Here is a 21,182-nt window from a genome sequence, read left to right on the forward strand (position 1 = left end):
TTCAATCCCACCGCATTCCACTTCGAATCCCCGTGGTATATTTCAATAGGGTGAGGGTCTGCGCACAATTCCCTCGGGAAGGAAGCAATTTTATATTTCTGATCACAGCTGTTAAAACAGGTTTCTGACGACTTGCACACGTCACTGTAAACTTCCTCTGCTTTTTATTTGTACACAACTGGGTCTAAAATAGCCCTCCTGACCTCCATGGGGTGTAATCAACACATCACCAGCGTGCAAGTTTCCATCAAATTCTGTGATTGAATGAGTCTTAGCATATGAGAGAACAATGCATTCCTTTCTGCAGCTGCTAAAGAAGCCGTACAATTAGCGCTGATGCTATTTTAAACTTTCTCAGCGTTGCAAAGGAATTGAGTTGTTCTGCTGTGTGTGTGTGTGTCTCTCTCTCTCCCTGACTGATGAGGTTAAGAATTAGTGATCTTGAGACTGTCGCAATAACTTTCTTTCAAAGGTATCTCAGGTACCAGGACTATAAAATCGACATACTGTAAAAGATATATACAAACGGACTAAGAACAGATCAGTGGAAATATTAGCTCTCGGTCAGTGCCAATGTCAAAGCCAACAGACCTATAATGATGTAATTGTGCCAATTTCAAATGTATCTTTACCAGATCTATGTTGATACGAGTATTAGGAGACCTCTACCACATTGATATTGTAGCACACTTGGACTTCACGTGTAATTCATCACCACAGTGGATATTGAGGCTGGATCAACAGAATCATTCAAATGGGAACTGGATAGGCAGCTGGATTGGCACAGGAGATGGGGCAAAGGGAAACAGCTAGAAAATGGGATAAGTAGAATCAGAGTCCTTTGTGAGTTTCAAGAGGGAAGTAGACCAGCACATGAACTTTTAAAGGCTTTAAGCGGTATGGGGGGCTAAGACAGTAATATTGTTGACTGGACAGTTTGCTCTGAGAGGCGGTGCAGACTGGAAAGGCTGAACGGCTGCCTTCTGTGCTATAAGTTTCTATGATTCTATTCCACAATTAAAAAAAGTGTCTTAAAGAAAGCAAAGAAAGTATTGGCACAGACACATAGGTCCTTCTGTGATGAAAATATCTATGCTGATAATCCTTGCCATTTGATATTTCTACATTGCCAGCAGCAGGAAGGTGGGGATCCATGAAATTATTGTAATTCCCGTTGGCAGGGTGAGAGTAAAAGTTACCTTTTATTTAAGCTCAGTGTTTTATGACTGTTGAGTTAACCATATGGAAGTTTGATCGTCAGTGCCATTTGCAAGGTGTATGCAACCTCAGTTGAGTTTCTTAACCTGCTGGTAGGACTCAGAAGAAAGTCAATGTACCTGAAACTTGAAATTTAAAGGAGAATATATACCTTTAAACAACCTCAGTCTTTATTTTTTTTGAATTACAAGAGTTATCATTACTTTTTAAAGTCCATTCATGTATTTTAGTCTTTCTGTTCATTTCCTTGTGTTTCATTAGTGAGCACTAATGGTTAAAAATTGGCTTAGAGGAGCTATTGAGCTCGACAGTGGGGAGAGTACTGAATTGGTCTCAGCAGAGATTCTGTCAGAAACCAGGCACTGCTCCTGTTTTGACTGTATCATTAATTCAGCAGCAGCTCAAGAGGATAAATGAGCAGAGATTAACTGAATAACAGCTACTACTGAATACCGGTTATATATCTGGAATCCCTCGAAATTCATCTGCTCCCTCCATTCGTTCAAGGCACATCTCAAAACGTACCTCTTTGACAGAGTTTTCAGTCTTCTTTCCACCCACAGCTCAGATGCCCATCCGGTATTGTGAATCACTTTGAGACGTCCTCCCGATGAACAAAGCATTATTAGAATTGTCGTGTGTGTGTGAGTGAGGCTGTGTCAGATAAAAAAGTCTATAAGTTTCCATCGTGAGTGAAATGCCTATAAATACATAGTCACTACACTTTAGCATTAAAATGCTGTGGGCTGTTGCACTGTTTCAATGACATGATGGAGAGCTGTATTAAATGTAAAAAAAATCTTTATTTATTAATTGGAAAAGGGTGAGGTGGGCTTATCGAATAGCAGTGAGATGGTGAAAGCAGATTCAGCTGAGTTTGGAGGCAATAAGATCAGTTGCTGCAAAAAAGAACAAGAAGACTTCAAACAAATAAGAGGCAGAAAACCGAGGCTGCAGAAATCCGTATATTTGTGGATGTTTATATAGCTTACCACGTGAGATCGGTTAGAAATGACAAGTAATTTGGAAATAAAATCCAGATCTTGTCTGTCATTCTGTACTGTCTGCGTTTTAAAGCGCACAGAGTCTTTCATCTTCTTCTTCGATGAAGCCCCTAATAACAAAATAAAAAAGAACAGTTCTTCCATTGCAAAGTGCAGAGAGGCAATGTACAGATCCTGTGTCATCTTGGCAGAGCAGCTAAAATACACTTAGGAACACTGTGTAACTCGCATCTTAATGGGGAATGGAAGCCAAATATAAGCATATTTTGGCAGTTTAAATAGCGCAGTGATCGTGAGTACATCTCTAAATATCTAAGTTGTTACATTTGGTACAGCGCCTTTCATGTCGGGAGGACGTCCCACAGTGCTTCACAAGGTATACTGTAAAGTGTAGTGACTGTGTTTGTGAGTGAACCCGACAGTCAACTTGCACACAGCAATATCCAACGAATGGTCATGAAGTGAATGAGCAATTTTATTTGGGATATTGTTGACCAGGACATCAGAAGAGAGAAACTCCCTTCTCTTTTCACATCAACGTATTCAAGAGGAGACTTAATGGATATGTTGAATAGAACAGGAGAATGAAATAAAGGGATATGGAAGAGAGGACTAGGAGGGATGGAGACATGTGGGTCGTATAAACACTGGCATGTATTAAATAGGCAGAATGGGCATTTTCTGTGTTGTAACCTTCTTTGAAAGCATATGTTTAATATTTATGGAGCTCATTCTTGAGAAAGAATTTGCTGGCACATCATGAGAAGACTATCACCAATGTCACAATATCGCATCCCTATAAGCCAGGTTTGAACTTCCTTAACGAAAAACTGAATGAGTTTCTTGAGAAATATAATGGTGGATTCCATGCTTTCTTACGTTCATTCGTTCTTAGAATTGGCGGTCGTGATTCAGAAGAGGTCTATATTTATTTACTGCCGTTTCATTTTCATATTAACGAGTGTTCTGCCCTGCTTTCCAAGCAGCTCCCAGAACATTCATTACTTTTTCTGGAACGGTGCAGTAGTTAAGTGAAAGCAAAGTTCTACTGCCGGCAAATGTGAGCCACTCATAAAGGGATCTGGGAAATCCTGAAGTAAATCCACTGAAAGTAAATTACATTACTTGGCACCATGAAGATCTAGAGTTATGTACTGCTCTCCACAGGAAATCCTGGGATGAATTCATAGAAAACCAATGACACTGCAATATCCGTCGTGTTCAACTGCATTTATTATTTAACCTGTAGTCGGGAACACTGAGGTTCTAAGAAGACACCTTACTAGAGTTTATTGCCTGCCAAATGGACCATTCTGTTTGCACCAACTGCGATCAATTAAGGATTTGTGTTACTTAATGTTCAACAGGAAATCCTGTAGGTCAGCTTTGCATTGGCCAGAGAAATTCTTTGTATTTCATTACATTCATCAAACAACTCAACCTGAATACGCCCTAGGCTGAATCGCTTGCTTGCTGTTCCAGCTGAATAATTTTACTGGCTCACTTGGGCTGCAGTTGTATCCTTTTAACACTGTTGACTTGAGGGAGCTAATTCCACCCACATCTGAATCAATTTCAGTGTGTTCCTGGCAAGCTAAATGTGGTTTCAGTTGTTTAAGGTACTTTATTGAAATGACGGATTCAACTAACCAGCATTAGGATTAGGCATAGGGTCGGGAACCTAAAGACATAGGAGCCAGGCACTCCTTGATATGTTATTGCACCATTTAAGCATGTTTTCAACACACTGTCTATTCCCTTAAGTTAACCAGTGGGGAGAAGAAAATCAGATGTGAAGTTCACTAACAACCTCTTTCATGTTAAGCAAACATTCACCATTAATCAAGGTTGTACTCCTGATTAACATAAAGCCAATATCCACAATTCCCATCTGCAGATTCTGTTTGTAGCACCTGTAACACATTTCAGCATCTAAGCCCATTTGGAGGAAACAATCAGGATTTTTTGTGTTGATCTATAGTTTGGGATCTTTGTAAAGTGTGAAGTTAAATTCAAGGCTCGAGTTTGCATTGGACTGCCAAGAGTGTCTATTGTTACTCTGATGCTACTATTCCTCAAGGGATTGACCACAGATTTATCAGCTAATCCCCAGGGAGCAAACATACTCATACCATTCTGCTGCCTCTCCACGATATAATATGAACTGTCAGGAGACCATTAGTAGTCCAGCATCTCTAACAAGAAAGTGGGAGCACCTAGATTTGATTCTCGGGCAGGGCAACAGGTTTCCTTAGTCCACAAGCCTCTGTTTATCTAGCAGTAAGTAGGAACCCATTGTTAATCAATTGGCGGATAATAATCTGGGGGTAATAATTCCTACAAAATGTACTCCATTGGTCATTCAATTCCAAGACTGTTTGTGGGACACCGCTGTGTGCAATTGGCTACCATGTTTCACCCAAAACATACACTTTACAATATATTCTATGAAGTGCTTTGAGGTGTCTCAAGGACGTGATGAGGCGCTATATCCAATGCAAGGATTATTATTCAATTAGAACAGGGTTGCAGTAATCTCTTGGAGAATTCAAACACCTTGAGAGCATAGAATCCACCATACAATCACAGTCCAATTGGCTTCAACTTGAAGTGCTTCAAATTGGGACCATCTCGACCTTCCCTCGTAGATCTTTAAATATTGTGAATTCGATCCCTCCGCTGCCCATCTGAGAGTTCTTTGAAAATTATCTCCCAAAAGGTTTAGATGACTTTTATCCCCCCCAAAATCCTTAGTTTTATGGAAACGAACAGTAAAATCAGCAAAGGGCGATTTCATTTTCCCTGCTCAAGAAACATGCTTTGTTTAACACATTTTTCCGTGAATATTGGAGGTGTGAAGTGGGTTCTCTTACCTGTAAGATGCTATTTCAATGTCAAGGGCCATTTTAGCATTCAGCAGCTCCTCATACTCGGCTAGGTGTATCTTCATATCCTGTTTAAGCGTATGCAGTTTCTTTTCCAGTTCACTCATCTGTTCCTAAAATAGTGCAACAAGTGTAGGGAGAGATTCGGTTTTGGAGATTGTCCATGAATAATAAATGAAAAGCCCGGTTGCTACACATTTTTTATTATGTATCTCATTTGCCACATTATCCAACATCGGGGGCTGCTTGAATAAGCATTGCTGACTGACAGTCTGATAAAACAGAAATTTGCGTTCGGTTACAGGGAAATGATCAACTTGAAATTCTGCCACGTTTCTGCCTTGTGTTTTCAATGAATCATTCAAAATCCCTTTAATCCACAGAAGGTGCTACAGTATAGTCTCTGCCTGGCTGAGTTGAGAGATCAGAAAATTGTCTGCATACTTCAACCTTCAGTCTGACTGCAGCTGAACTTTGGATGAATGTTTGTTACAAATATGTCCTTCAGGAATTAAGCATCTGCGCAAAGCATTAAGGACCCGACATTCCTGTGGTTGCTAATTTTAGGGACAATGTAGTTGTGTTGTAAACAGGGGCGCCATGGGGGGAGATACTTGAAGTTCACTCAAATGAACAATCCTCCTATGTTCCGTGTTTCTCTCAGCATTCCTAATCCTCAGAAATTGGAGTTAAAAAATCTTTAGGAGAAAAGTCTAAATGGGCTTCTTAAAAGCTGTTGAGAAACACTCTCAGCAATGCACAGCAGAGAAGATTCATTGAAAGAGAGGTGCTTTTATACACTGCTTTGCAAAAAAAAACACAAACTGAGTTTGGGATTCTAAACTTTGTCTTTCTATGGAGTGTTTCCTTAATCTGAGAATCTTTCTTACCTCATTGTATGCAATTTCTTCTTCATATGACTCTTCTCTTTCTTCCACCTCGGTGCTGAGTTCAGCATTTCTCACCCTGAGATCCTCCAGTTGGTTTTCCAGTTCAGTGATCTACCCACACAGTCAACAAACCCATTACACAGTCTGCAGCCCTGGTTAGATCCAATTCATAAGGACATAAAAGGCTACAAGATTTAAACCGCTCTCTACATTTTTTTATCCCAAAATAAATCATGCCCGTTTAATGGTAGGGAGAGATCCAAGCAGTTACTTTTTAATGTCATTTATTCTGCTGTGTCTTGAAAACTATTTTTTAAAAATCTCTTTTATAATACATCGGAACTACAGCCCTTAAAAAGTTTTTTTTGTTTGGTGGGGAGCGGGTGGGGAAGAGGGTAAGAAATTAGCACATCACCAGTCTGAATTTTGACCCCATTGTTTCTTTCACAGAACTGTGCTCCTCAGTCTTCTTCACACACCATGATACCATTTCCCCATTTATCCCAATGTACACAGAACTGTTCCTAACCCTGCTTTACACAGTGTTATTTCTTAGACGTCTTGTCTCTTGTGTAAGGAAATGTTCCTCAACCACTTCTCATTCCATTGCCACCTCCCAATTCCATACTACAAGATATTGCTCAAAAGGGAGCAATGCAGCAACTGAGGCAAGAGACAAATACAAGCGGAATTTCTCCTGTTAGGATTTAACACTTGTCGTTACTGTACCTCTTTGCTGTAATCTTCAGTTTTACCAATCGTATCTACAGTTGTCGCCTGTCTGGGCACCGAGTCAAACTGGTCAGATGTCCGTCCGTCAAACTGCAATCAGGAGTTGATAACAATGTTGTATTTTTTTTTAAAAAGACAATTGTGACAAATTATTCCGCATGAATGTTAGACATGCAGTACAAGTATCCTCTATTCCAGGACATCTGCAGTGAAGCCTTGTTAGAGCATTGTTATCACGCTCCGAGATGCCGTAGGGCATGAAGCGCGCTCGATAAATGCAAGTTGTTGTTGTTAAAAGGCGGCTGTTGTGGTCCATAAATTCCTTTGTAATGAGGCCTCGGTAACCAGTTTCACTGAGCGTGCAATCACTTCCTGTATGATGAGTGAACCAGAAAGTGACTTTGGTAGCAACCTGATGACTTGGAATCTTGTGGCCATTTTAGAGTGAGAGTGGGTTGGCTGTACGTGTGTGGCTGTGAATGAAGTCCATGCTATAACCTCCCATCACTGTACCAGGCTTTTTTTTTAAAAAAATTGAGTCCAGTGGCCTGGCCTCTGGCCTCAACCATTCTTCCTGATGTCCTTTTCCAGTCATCAATTGCCCTTGGTAAAGAACTACTTCCTGGTGTCTGTCCTGAAATTACCTTTTGCAACTCTAAGCCTGCAACCTTTTGTTTGTCTGTCTCTGTGAATCCCAAAAGTATTAGCAGGTTGATAGGTGGGGGAACAAATCAACCTCGACACCTAATTGATCCAGGAAACCTATTAAGCTCTACTATCTACAAATGTCCTTTGTCTTTGAGACATGAATTTTGCAACGAAAAAGTGGTGTTATTGGAACGTGGGGTGGGTAACTCTGGGTGGTTGAGTAGGTAACAAGTGTGAGATCTGTTCACAGAACGCTTCAGATGTGCCAGCGTGTGATGAGAATAGATTGATAGTTATTATTCCACTTAAAAACTGATTTAAAATTAATCAGTGGTTATCTGTTACTGGCATGGGACTTTGCATCGAGTGTGAAGGCCCTTCAAACACCAAACAAAGAATAAACACTTGATGTACTCAGTTTGTTGTTTGAAGTATGATTCTCATAAAAAAAGACTATCTGCGACTCCAATCATCTCGAAATGAGTATCAACCTACTAAAATGCTGTTATAGTATGAATTGATCAATAATTCACTCTGCTCATTTACTCGGTTATCATTCAACTTGTGTGGTATCACAGTCTGCAAATTAAACCAGTTAATAATTGGCATTTATTATAATATAGCGTACGGTTAAAATAAATAATTCAGTTATAAAATATCTTCTGAACTGATGATGGTCCCCAAGAGTGAATGGTAAGTAGTTCTGTACATTCTGACTACATTGTACCATAGAAAGAATACAGTTAATATCTCTCTATCAATTGAGCACATTGCATAATAGGGAAAGTGAATATTTAGGTGTTGTGATTCTACTAAATAACAATAATAATCCTTGCATTTGATATAGCTCCTTTCACGTTGAGAAGATGTTTCATGGTACTTTACACAATTCATTGGAAATTGAAGTTATTGTGTATTTTTTGTAGGTGAATGCTGCAGCCAATGTGCACACAGCAATACCCACAACCAGACATGAAATGAATGATCATTTTTTTATCGAGGGGATGATTGGCCGGGACACCGAGGGAACCTCCCTTCTCTTCTTGAATATTCCCACCGGATCTTTAACGCCCACCTGAACAGGCAGGCAGAACCTTGGTTTGACGTCTCATGCAAAGAAAGACACTTTAAATAATGCAGTGCAACCCCCAGCACTGCATGGTAGTGTCAGTCTAAACTGAGTTCAAAGACGCTACCTGAAAGGCTTGAACAACAATCTTCTGACTCAGAAGTGAGTGCTCGCTACTGAAACAGGCTATAATACACTTAGAATAAAATCAGTTCTTCAAACTTTCTTTTACGTCCAAAGTCCATGTTATGTAAATGGATTCTGTAGGGTATATCAGTGTTGCAAATGGTGCTGTATGTCTAGATTTGGTTAATTAATTTACAGTTACATTAATGGCAGTGGCATTAATCTAACCAGGGAGTCACAGAGAGTGCAGGTCTCCAGGCGATTGGGCTGCAGGCGCAGTCCAACTCGATTTCAGTGAGTGAAGCTCGGTGTAAATAACATTAAATTAATCCGACAAACTCCTCCATTAAAACATTTCTAGTACCCTGCAGGATTGGCAGCTTAATATTCACTTAACACCCATCGGCAGCCAAGTCAACAGCAACCTCCCACTTGGAGCTCTGAGCTCTTTCCAATCCGTGAATACACAATCGCTGGAAATTTAACATAAAATCATATTGATGGGCTCCTTGTCATAATCGCTTACAAAATAGGCAGTATTTCTGGTGGATCATTATCCAGCGCACTGGACAATAATCCTCCCGGCTCGGAGTCAGGCTCCGCCACTGTTAAGCACTCTGAGACGCTACCCTGCATGAAGGGCGCTTTATAAGTTCAAGTTTTTGTTGTTGTTGTGGGAGAGACTCCCTTCTCTTCTCGAGTAGTCTCTTCTCCCCGGGATCTTTAACTCACGCCTGAACAGGCAGATGAGATCTCAGTTTAACATCTCATTCAAAGGACAGCACCTCTGCTAATGCAGCGCACCCCCAGCACTAGGGAACTTAGTTTATCTCCCGACGTGAAAGGTGCTATATTAAAAGCACGGATTATTATCATTGATGTCTCATTTTTCCCTTTACTAGTCTCGCAGTGCTGGCTCTGGGAGATGAGTGTCAACAATTAAGAAGGCTAACATATCAAAAGTCCGTTGTCTTTTCAATCTCAGTCTGCATCCAACAAAGACCTCATTAAGAAGCCATTCGTTGCTTCGCCTGATTATTGCCTTAAATTCAGATAGCAGAGAGGAGCCTTGTGTTCAAGGGAACAATCTAACATTGTTAACGGACAACGGGTAAATCACTTTCTTTGCACCTCATAAGACCTGTTCGGATGAAGGAGGCCTTTCGGCCCATCTGATCTTGTCTCTCGAGAGCAGCCACCCTACTATACTCCCATCCCAGTGTCTTGGCTTCAACCATCTTTTCTGGTAACAATCCTTTGTTCTATTCGTTAATTCCCCTCGAGGTAAAGAGAAACTTCCTGGTATCTGTCCTGAAATTGCCATGTGCACTAATTTACGTCGATCAATACAAATATCAATCATTTCTCTGCTACTTTTATCCCAAATCCCTGAAAATCTTTTGGGTAATTTCTGTCCAAAATATTCCTCCAGCTATGTTGGAAAATGATCTACTTATTAAAAATGATGTTGTAATTATTGATATACATATCTGTACAGACATATAGAAAAACGCTGCGTTTCACAGATCAACCAATCTGCACCGAGACTCTCCAGTTGACTGACAGCTCGTGGTCACACGCGCCCAAAGTGGTTCCATTCACTCGAATGTGAGTGGGCGCCTTTGCAACTGGAGCCATCTGTGCCCGGAAGCGCACTGTGCCAGCCGAGCGTGGCTAGACTCGCTGAGTGCAACGCGCCCTCTGTGACTGAAGGCTGGTGCCGCGCAGTGCAGCTGGCGACGTCCTTCCCTTCGTCCAACGCGTCACATTATCTTCGTTTTCGAAAACTTCAAATGATCCTTCTTTACTTTTCTCTCTCTCTCTCTCTTTCTCTCTCTCTCTCTCTCTCTCTCTCTCTCTCTCTCTCTCTCTCCCTCGCTCTCTCTGGTTTCTAAGCAGCGCAGTTCTGGTCTGCTGCTCTGCTTCCCTTGCGCAGGGTGGAGTGCTGCAATGTAGTGCCGCGGCGGTTGCCATGGCGACGTGTCCTCGAGGAGGCTGAGAGATAGCGTGAGAGGTGAGTTTTTTTTTTTTTACTGGTTGTCCCCAACGCGTAGCTCCACCGTGTTTCGCTTCTCGGGGCTAACGCCGCAGAAAGCTCAGCGGCAGGCATCCGAGTTTCCATGGTGACAGCTGGTGCCCACTGTGAACAAGCAATACCCTCCTAACCGGGAAAGGGCTCGTCTCCGGTGAACTGAACTCCATACCCCACATTCCTGCAACAACAGGTCACACAGCCTGACTCACACTCGCTAGCGCTCTCGCACGCCTCCCCAGATCTCTCCCTCCACCCCCCACGCCCCCGAGTCAGTATGTTCTAGGTTTAAGCCCCATGTTGGGATTTGGAACTCACACAATCTACGCTGACACTCCAGTCCAGAACTGGGGGTGTTGCTGAATTGAAGGAGATGTCACCTTTCAGATGTCTGAGACGTTAAACCGAGATCCCGTCTGCCTGTTTGGGTGGATGTTAAAGATCCCATGGCACTACTCGAAAGAGATGGGAGTTTTTCCCGGTGTCCTGGCCAACAATCTCTCAAATAAAAAATGGTCCATGCTCATTCCATGGCTGTTTGAGGGACATTGCTGTTCACAAGTTGGCTGCCTTATTCACAATAAATCATGTGAAGCACTTTGAGAGGACTCCTGCCATGAAAATCACTATACCAGATGTAAGGATTCTGATTTCTTTAACTAAAAGACTATAATTGCAGATAGATTCAAGAGATTGGCCATTACACAACTAACCATTGTTCCCAAGGGCAAGAAAATTAATGTTCCCTTCTTCCCCCCGACCTCCTCGCCTCCCTCCCTTCCTCTCTCCCCCATTTGTATCTACTGAAGGGGTAAAATCAGCCAAGGTTCCCTTATCTGATCATCAGGTCAAGAAAACAAGAGATTCAGTTGAAGGCCATTTGAGCCATATGATCTCATCCTTCCAGGACTTGTTGTCATCCACTCTTACCCCATTTTTGAATAGACTGCTGTAACTCGATGTTTAAGCTTGGGTATGAAGATTGGTAATGTATCTGTGAAACAGCGTCCCAACAAAATCTGTCAGCCTTAAGTGGGGCGAAAATTAGAGAGAAGGAGGGGGGCAAAGAAAGCATTCTCCCTGATCTTTTCTTGCAGAATGTTGGACTGAATTCTCACCTGTAAACCAGCCACCAGTTCACTGTAGTACGCCTTGAGGTCCTGAACAGTTGCACTCATGTCTGGGGATCGGAATTGCATAGCCAGAGTCAGACACCTGTCTTCTGGGTCAGAGAGTTTCTTGAGATCCTAAAGAGAGAATATTGGGTGTGGTATGAGTTATTGCTTCAAATGCTATTTGTACACTCAGCATAAGTGTTTAACAGGAGCCTGTGTAAACCAGCCAACACCCATCCTATGAAAGAATTATGAATTTTTTTAATGTTGCAGAAAAAATAATACTTATTGTGTCAAAGTTAATGTTGCCTATATTCCATGAAAGTGCCTTTGGAAACATTCTTTTAAAAGGTTTTCTGATTATACAGGGGTTGTTTTTAAAAAATAAAAGATTATTAGGCCTCATAAGAATAATATCATCATGTCAATGACGGGAACAGCAAATTTAGTGCGTTTGCAGCACATTCCATTTAGTGATGATGAAATATCAGTTCCCCTTTAATTGTACCTCTGGAATAACAAACTTCTTTGAATATGCCATCTTATGGGTCTGGTATCGGTTTTTTTAAAAAAAGTTCAGAATCCTGAATCTAATCCTTACATGACAATTTGCAGATTTGTGTCGGGAATGCAATTTTCATTGGACTGGTTCTGAGGAATTGCCAATGAGCTCAAATCATCCTGTGAGGATGGCTGAGATTAATTCTGTGGAATCATCAATGGAACAGACCTTTTCAAGGGGCTGAATTGATATGAATACAGCTATAACAATGAAGGTATTCGAAAATATCAAACTTTCTTTAACTTGGTGTGGAAATGAGTCACTACAAAAAAAACCTGCCTTAGTGTCCAGAATTATAGCTTGCCACTTGATCAGTGATATTGAAAAGGACCTATACTGTTAATACATCTTTGCTGGATCTTTCTGAGGCTGACCGTAAAGCAATGCATGGTAGCTCTAACCAATATCTTGCTCTTGCCCATATCTAACGTATGATGTGCTTGATCTTTTCACTGGGTACAAAGTACTCCATTGTCCATCAGAGTTCTCCTTCACCTCACCTTAATGAGCACAGAAACAAAACAAATACTTGCTTGCTCTTGGGATCGCTCCATGAAGACCAGCTGGTCCTCTAGAATTTTGATCTGATCCTTCATCGCCAGGCACTGAGCAGTGGTGGCATCAATTTCCTGGAAAGCAATGTGTGCATTTCAACCCTTCCATTTCTAACCAACCCAAACCATATTTCTTGTGCTATCAGCAGGCTGGCAGACAATACACAGTCACTGAACCTTACAGCAAATTCTGTGAAGTGCTTTGAGCCATTTCGACGAGGCGATGAGGTGCTATGACAAACACAAATGTTATTATTTTATTAGTATTACTACATATGGAATTTTCAAGGTGGTAAGGAAAACTGTTTTTTTAAACTGCGTTCTTCATGCTTTTATTAAGTTTGAGACGTCTTGAAGATGCGATAAAACGCTATATCAAATGCAAGTATTATTTTTATACATTATATATAAAAAAAACCTCACTGAGGACCATTAAGTGCTACTTAAGCTGCTTGACTCACAACATAAGGGTGGCCTGAATTGATCCAGTCAGGCTAATGATGACCATGTTGTTTTGTCCAGTGCTGGCCAGCCTTTCACATCTTGCACTCTTTACAGAGAGAGATGCTACATCTGCTGCCTCTGATCTCTGGAAATCTACCAAAGGAGAGGTTTCCCTTTGAGTCAGCTTTTTTTTTNCAATCATGCCATTTATAGGGGCAAATGGGAACCAAACCATCTATTCATTGACTCCCATTTTCAACTGTACATGAGGCATTAAGTGAAACGCATTCATAGTGAAACACCACAAACAGCAAAGACATCCCAATGTCCTAATTCACTTGCTTTGTAAATGAATGGAAGAACATTCTCTTGTTTTGAAATGAAATTACTGCTTGCTTTGAGAGAATATCTGAGAGCTACCCTTTCATTCTTTAGGCTATAAGGAGCAGTGGAATGTGGCCCCCCAGATCAATGAAATTCAATGCACCCAGTTCTAATCTGCTTAATCTCCGTCTGCACACAAAACAAAATCCCTTAATTACACTTGAAAATTATTCATTTGAAAAAAAACAGCCAGTCTCAAGGTGCCAATGTTCTTTACATTAACCAGATGTGAGTTAGTTAGCTATGACCAATATAACTTTGAAATCCTAAAATTGATCATCACTGTATTTTAATGAGGGACTTCCGCCTATTGGAATCGATTTGTTTGTTGCTTCAAAACGTTGCGCTATTGGATTCTATTGATTGTTCAGTGTTTAATCACAGACAACCCGCCCTACCATCTGCCCATTTACATCATCAAGCTGTTCCTTAAATAAGTCCAGCATCCTGACATCGATCACCCTTCCTGGTAACCTGTTGCAGTTATTAGTGTGATGAAATACTTCCTGGTCTCTGTCCTGCAATTGTCCTTCATACCATGAATCTCTTGTCCTGCTGCCTTGGAGTTTCTGAAAGTGTTGTTCTGGATTTACTTTCTCAATCCCATTTATCTCTTGTATATCTTTATATTTATACTCCCACTCCCACCCACCCATAGAAATTTCCAGGGCAGAAAGAGGTCATTCAGCCCATCGAGTCTGCACTAGCTCTCAGAGCAAGGTGTCCATCCATTCAATCCCATCGTCTTGCCCTGTCTACTTCCCTCTTGAAACCCACAGTGGGCTCTGCCTCTATCATCTTCTAGTCATTCCACATCCCAACAAGTCCTTTCATCTAATTTTCCCATCTTTGCTGTATATTCCTTAATACGTTTAATACAATGCCAATCCCAACAATTCCTTCTGATCACAATTTTTTTTAAAAAATCAGAGGATGACAACTGAACTTAATTGCAAAACAAGGTCACACGTCACAGTATATCAAATCTCTAATGAGCATCTTTTGAACTTTTAAACTCGTATTTCTTTTCACTGAGTTAAATTTCAATAAATTTAAGAAGACGCTTTTGTGATTTATGGTACATTGTCAGAGTTGTCCATCATCCAACGTACAGTATTTTCCTCCTAGTGTAATGGACTTTTGGGAATATTGCCTAGTCATCTGGGCATCATGTTTTAGCTTAAAAAGGTCTTTTCGTCGACAGTTAAACCTTCCTTCTTACAAATATTCTTGAGTTTGTCCGTCTCATTTGGCTTAAAATCATTCCAATATTTTCAGCCTTAATCCAATTATCTGGCTGGATTTGTTGCAGGGTGAAAACTTGTGCAGATGGCAGCCAGTGTTGATTTGCACCAGGGCAAGAAGACAATTTATTAGATTCTGTTTAATTTATTCCGGTTGTAGTTATGTTTCTGCTGTGTCAAGTTGCAATTTGTGCTCAGCAATGTTCCACAAAAAGTGATTTTTTTATGGGGGTGTTGGGGTATGTTGTTGATCAAGACATCTGGAGAAACCCCCGGTGTCTTGATCTTGATGGGTTTTGTTTTTTGCCAATATTTAGTTCCATTTGTGAGGTATAAATAAGCAACTATCATGTACTGCACCAGCTTCTAAACCATGTATTTGGCAGTGCAGAGGTCAATTTCCTGCCTTGAGAGTTAATAACAGCTTATTATAATAACAACATCATAATAATCCTTGTATTTGGTATAGTGGCTTACCACCTTGTCGAAACAACTTCACAGGATTTGACTTTAAAGCGTAGTGACTGTGTGTTTGGAGATGAACGAGGCAGCCAATTTGCACACGGCAATGTCTCTCAAACAGCCGTGAAGTCAATGACCAATCTTATCTGGGGGTTGTTAGTCAGGACACGGGGGAAAACCTCCCTTCTCTTTTCCAGTATTGCCATGGAATCTTTAATGTCTGTTTGCCCAGGTGGATGGGATCTCAGCTCAAAGTTGTTAAAGATCTTGTGAAAAAGCGACCATTTTTTAATGAGGGATTGCTTACCTGTGCCAACTCCTCAAGCTCCTCCTTTGCCTCCAGATGCTTCTCCACACTCTCTTCATATCTCCCAATCTGGGCATCCAGTTCTTTCCCGAGTTCAGTGGTCTGAGTTATTATCTCATCCTAATAGAGAACAAATGTACCGTTTAGAAAGTTCAGTGGTAAATAACATTATTTGGTTCAATTCCTATCCAGTCAATGTTCTGCAAAAATAACAATACAATATTTACAGTACATCTTTTACATTGTTACTAAATAGTAATGTTAGCATTTTAATGTGAAGTGTAGTGACTGTGCATTTGTAGGCAAACGTAGCAGCCAATTTGCACACTGCGATGTTCCACAAACAGCCAGGAAGTGAATATTTTTTTAGTCCAGGTGGGGGGGAGTTGTTGATCAAGAAACCAGGAGAAACTCTTCTCTTTTCAAGTCGTGCAATGGCATCATTAACGGCCACCTGAACAGACAGGACCTCAGTTGAACATTTCATCCAAAGTTTGGCTCCTCTAACAGCGCAGGACTGTATTGGAGCATCATCCTAGACTGTGATCTCCCTCTAGAGACGATAGTGGAAATCTGTTTTTTAACCTTCTAATCCCACCAGCCCTTCAAGTCGATAACTCCCAGAGAGGGTATAGGGCGAGGTATAGGGAAAGTGATGGCTCATGTGGAGAATATCTCATCCAAAGGACAGCACCTCCAACAGCAACACAGAAGTTGTTTCTGCACTGCTTTGGAAAGTCAGCCTGGCCCATGTGAGCTCAAAGTCTTGTCATGGGGCTTGAACCGTCTGTCTAAGAGGTGAGAGTGCTACCAACTGAGTCAGGCTGCCACGTTAATATGGTAAACAATATTTCCACTGCTCATACCTGCTCCAGTATCACTAAGACTTGCTTATTAGTTCCAACTAGTGCTAAATTATGAGCATTTTTATACTGTTGACTGATCCACTAGAACCAGGATAAAAACTGCCCCATCTCATTCTTATAAGGAGTTTGATCTCTTCGATCTGAGTTGACCCAAAGGAAAAGGAGACCGAGTCACCAAATAACCCTTATGATTCTGACTAGAGCAGACTTCCACAATATAATAGTACTACTAATAATACTGCTAATGATTAATAATAATGCTTGCATTTGATAAGGCACCTTATCACATTGTTGAGACGTCTCAAAGCGCTTTCCAGGCTATCCTGTTGTAACTGTATTTTGCGGGCGAAATGAAGTGAATGGGTTAAAACGTGTTTGACAGACTTAAAAGGTTTGAGTGGAGCGAACTGTAAAATGGAATCTGATTTTAAGCAATCTTATTAATCTGATCTGACCTATCGCGTGTAACATACTGTAAGAATATCTACTGAAGCACAAACTTGGTTGATGTATAAATGTTACCTGCAGGCTGTGATTGCCATCTGTTGGTTAAAGTCAGGAGTTCAATACCAGAAAGTCACATCAATTTACAGCACAGAAGGCAATTTGGCCCAACCAGTCTGCGCTTGCTCTCTCAAAGAGCAATCCTTTCAGTCCCATTTACTTGTCTTTTCCCCATACCCTAGGACTGTTTTCTTGCAAGCTGGAGCATCTGGCTCCTTGATGAGACTCATTAGATTACCAGCTCACTCGCTGGCACCATTTCACTAAAACAACTGTGATTAGACGGATTTATTTTAGCCAACAAAACCAATCACGCAAAACCAGAGATACACCGACTTAGCACCATAGGATTGGAGAGAGCGCAAAGGGGGTCCATTTGAAACATGGGGTGAAAAATTAAATGTTTTATTACAGATTTGATGTGATAATCACATTGAAGGTGTTCTGAATTATTGCACTATAATAATAATAATCTTTGCAATCAATATAGTGCTTTACCAGGCCATTGATATGTCTCAATGTCTTGAGAGGATTTACTGTAAAATGCAGTGATTGTGTATTTGACTAACGCAGCAGCTAATTTGCACACAGCAATGTCCAACAAATACCTTTTTGAACAGTGACATGGGATCTTTAATGTCCCCATGAACAGGCAGACAGGACCTCAGATAACATCTCATCCAAAGGACAGCACCTTATTTTAACCCAACTATAATGCAATGTCTGGCCATTTCCCATGTGTTGACAAAAAGGTTGATCTTCTGGGGCTCCTCTGGAGAGCCTGCTAATCACTGTGTCATAAGATCAGGGCCTGTGCAGTACACAGCGGAAGGAGGACGTATCTTGCAATGATTGCTCCTCTGCACTATTAATGAGAATTTTGTTCACAGACAAAATATGGGGCACAAGAGAGTTCCACGCAAGACCATGCAAATGTATCAACCTGTCAAACTAATTAAGTTCTCTTAACATGAAGACAAATTGGGACACCCGTGAATGAATAACTATCCTACTGCGAACACTCCGAGTTCATACTCAATCCTGTGACGTTACTTTTTCTTTCCTCAGTTCCTCCACAATTGCATTCAGGTCAAGGACTTCCAGTGTCTGAGTCCCTCCGACAGTTGGCTCTGCCTCTTTCCCTTCTATTTCTTGTTCGAGAATCGCATTCTCCTCCTCCAAGAAACGGCTCTGGGTTAGATAAATAAATGTTAAGTCAGTCAACCCGGAGCCATGGGATACACTTTAGCCGGACGCTGATTAACCCCAGACGCCAGGTAAATTAGACAAAATGCCCGCCCGAAGTGTCCGGCTTAAGCAGCTTCCACTGTACTTAATCCCTGCTTTAGATGGGGCTAAACTGCAATATTTGCACAGTGATAATCCCTGCATCTGATACAGTGGCTTTCAGGTCAGGAGGACACCTTGAAGCCCTTTGTAGGATTTACTGTGAAGTGATGTGTTTTGCAGGCAAAAACAACGGTCAGTTTGTACACAGGAAATGGCCATGAAGCAAATGAACAATTTTAATCGGGTGGGGGGGGGGGGGGGGGGGGGGCTGTCAGCCAGGAGACCAGGAGAACGAATGGATTGAAGGTCCTTCTTTGCCCAAACTCTTTGCCCTGGCTTAATATGCTGCACAGTAAGGATCAGTGCCTCTCAGTGTGGCAAATTGCAGGTGTGGATCTAAATCCCACCAGGTTGCCTCACAGTGAGTGCACTGTCACACTGTTCTGAATTGTACAAATTCTTTATTTCTCTCAACCCACTGGATCCCCAGATTTCATGCACACTGTTGAGATTTTACGGGTTTTAGCTTTCACATAACAGATGAACACAATAGCAGTTGTTGCACAAATACTTTTACATAAAACTTACATACTCGATGAGGCTCACGAGGCGGTCATTCAAGGCTGCTATCTGACTCCTATCCGCCCAGCACTCGTGAAGGTATTTCTGGTTAACTGCGCTAAAGCTTTGGAAGTCAATTTCGTCATCACCTCCCAAGTAACCTCCCCTGCGAACGAGGAAAACAATCACCAAGCCCGGTAAATTCTCATCAAAGACAGACTCAAACCTGTTCTTGAGAGCTGCACTAGGTTAGCCATGAGCTGAAACATCAGCTCTAAAATATATTGAACTGAACTAGAAGAAGAATCCTTGCATTTTGATACAGTGCCTTTATTCATGTCGGAAAGATGTCTCAAAGTCCTCCACAGGATTTACTGTAAAGTGTAGTTACTGTGTATTTGCAGGAAAACGGGACATGGTTTAAGCGCCCACAAAACAGATCAAACAGAATATATTTGTCTACTTTGAAAAATTTTGCGGTTGGTGAACTGTCTGTTGATATATTGACCACTAGATGGTAATGTTTCAACCTGTAGTGTGCTTGACACATGACAAACTATTTGTAAAACTGACTCACTAAAGCAAGTTTATAGTTCTTGAGGAACAGTGTAAAGTATGACATTTATGAAATGTTTATCAAACTGGCATTTAAACTAATATTTGAATGAGTAATTAGTGTTTGTATAGGTTACGATGGGGCTGTTCATCTGTTGTTAATATGTAAAATACAATACAATTTCCATTTATGTAGCGTCTTTCGCATCAGGAGAACATCTCAAAGCATGTGACACTGCAAATGCTTCAACAACTTGCACTTGTATACTGCCTTTCACACAGGGCTCCATTTCAGAGCGCTTAACAGTGGCAGAGCCTGACGCTGAGCCAGAATGCATTAAGAACACCAAACACTGAAAAGGAAAACGCTCAGTAACATAAGAACGGAGCTGATAGCACTTTCATTTCACTTTCAGAGCCAGACATTTATGGGTTCAAGCCCCACAGCGGCACTTTGAATTTACAGTCTAAATCGAGTGCTGTATTGCTGTAAGTGTTGTTGTTCAGATGAGAGGCGAGACCAAGGTCTTGTCTGCCTGTTTAGCTGTTAAAAACAATGGGTGAACCTGGTAAGTAGTCAGAGTTCCTTAAAATAACTGGCTGCCAAATTAAGATCGAATGTAAGAATTTTTTACAATTCCGCACGATCTTAAATTTTAAGACAAAGTGCTCTTCCAGGCTAAGACTGGGTAGAGTTTTGGGGCTCCTCAGGGACTTTCAAGTGGAACAAGTTCAGCACTGCGATCTGTCAAAAATGACAGAATTTTCTAACCGCCCCTTTTTCGATGTATTTTTTTCCAGCACTGAGTGGAGCTGTACAGTATGGTACAAAGTAGGGTAGTCACTGACCTTTCTCTGCGGTTCCACTGGTAACTGACTACAGGACCAGACCCACATGGACTCTCCTGGAAAATGCGTCGGTAGGACGAGATCCTTGAGAAGTTCATTGTCCGGCCGGCCTGGCTTAGAACAAATGCACAGGCTGTTTCGCCCTTTAGGCTGGAAATGCAATTTTAAAGGAGGGCGGTGATGTTATTATTTCGATTGCTATGTGACAAGAGGGTGAGGCATTTTCAGCTGATCATTCAAAAGTACAGAAATAGGCGAGTTCTTATAGCTACAACAATTAGCAAGTAGTGCTTGACATCGTCCATCGTCAAATGCCAGTGTCAGCCTTTCCTACGTGTGATCTGCTGTTTACGCTAAGTTTATCTGGGGGATTGGATTAAATAGCACCCTTCAAGCAGGGCAGCGTTTCAGAGCATTTAACAGTGGCGGAGCCTGACTCCGAGCAGGAATGCCATGAGAATACCAAACACTGAAAGGAAAATGCCCAGTTACATAATAATAAGAACAGAACTGGTAGCACTTTCACCTCTGAAATGTCCTCCCAATGTCCTCGCTTTATATCTGGTGGGAATATTGGGAAAAACTCCCTTCTCTTTTACTAATAATGCGATGGGATCTTTAACATCCATCTGAAACAGGCTGACAGGGCTTCAGTTTGATGTCTCATCTGAAGGACAACACTTTAAACATTATGTAGTGCACTCCTATCACTGATTGGAGTGTCACCCTAGACTATAACAACACCTTGCATTAATACAGAGCCCTGACACAGATAGTGTCTTGGAGTGCTGCACAATGGCATGGTTAGAAACTGAGCAAGGAAAGTAGGGGGAGGTGATCGCAAGGGCGGTCAGAGGGAGAGAGGGAGTGAGGTAGGGAGT

General features: G+C 41.4%; 1 protein-coding gene across 2 annotated transcripts; it reads right to left on the bottom strand.

Annotated features, from left to right (window-relative positions):
- Positions 1 to 1,980: 1,980 nt before the first annotated feature.
- On the bottom strand, positions 1,981 to 20,460 carry vimr2 (vimentin-related 2). 2 transcript variants are annotated; one of them, XR_487743.2, is made up of 11 exons: positions 20,302 to 20,460; positions 18,925 to 19,063; positions 18,100 to 18,237; positions 15,677 to 15,796; positions 12,815 to 12,910; positions 11,723 to 11,851; positions 6,727 to 6,819; positions 5,998 to 6,108; positions 5,096 to 5,220; positions 2,211 to 2,332; positions 1,981 to 2,117 (listed from the first exon to the last, which is right to left on the bottom strand). XR_487743.2 is itself a non-coding variant. In XM_007891772.2 (10 exons), exons 1-10 carry the CDS (start codon positions 20,397 to 20,399, stop codon positions 2,290 to 2,292), a joined length of 1,092 nt encoding a protein of 363 aa, XP_007889963.1. In that variant the 5' UTR covers positions 20,400 to 20,460; the 3' UTR covers positions 1,981 to 2,289. The 2 variants fall into 2 exon arrangements, 1 of the variants encoding a protein (XP_007889963.1); XM_007891772.2 differs by having other exon boundaries at positions 1,981 to 2,332.
- Positions 20,461 to 21,182: the final 722 nt, after the last annotated feature.

The sequence above is a fragment of the Callorhinchus milii genome, unplaced genomic scaffold (genome assembly GCF_018977255.1).
Source record: "Callorhinchus milii isolate IMCB2004 unplaced genomic scaffold, IMCB_Cmil_1.0 Scaffold15, whole genome shotgun sequence".
Classification (NCBI taxonomy): Eukaryota; Metazoa; Chordata; class Chondrichthyes; order Chimaeriformes; family Callorhinchidae; genus Callorhinchus; species Callorhinchus milii.

Coding starts and splice junctions, on each gene's coding strand:
- vimr2 (XM_007891772.2), bottom strand. CDS start 20,399: ATGAACTTCTCAAGGATCTCGTCCTACCGACGCATTTTCCAGGAGAGT. Junction 18,238..18,924: donor TCGTGAGCCTCATCGAGTAT/GTAAGTTTTATG, acceptor TATCTAACCCAG/AGCCGTTTCTTGGAGGAGGA. Junction 2,333..5,095: donor ATTGAAATAGCATCTTACAG/GTAAGAGAACCC, acceptor TTTTGTTATTAG/GGGCTTCATCGAAGAAGAAG.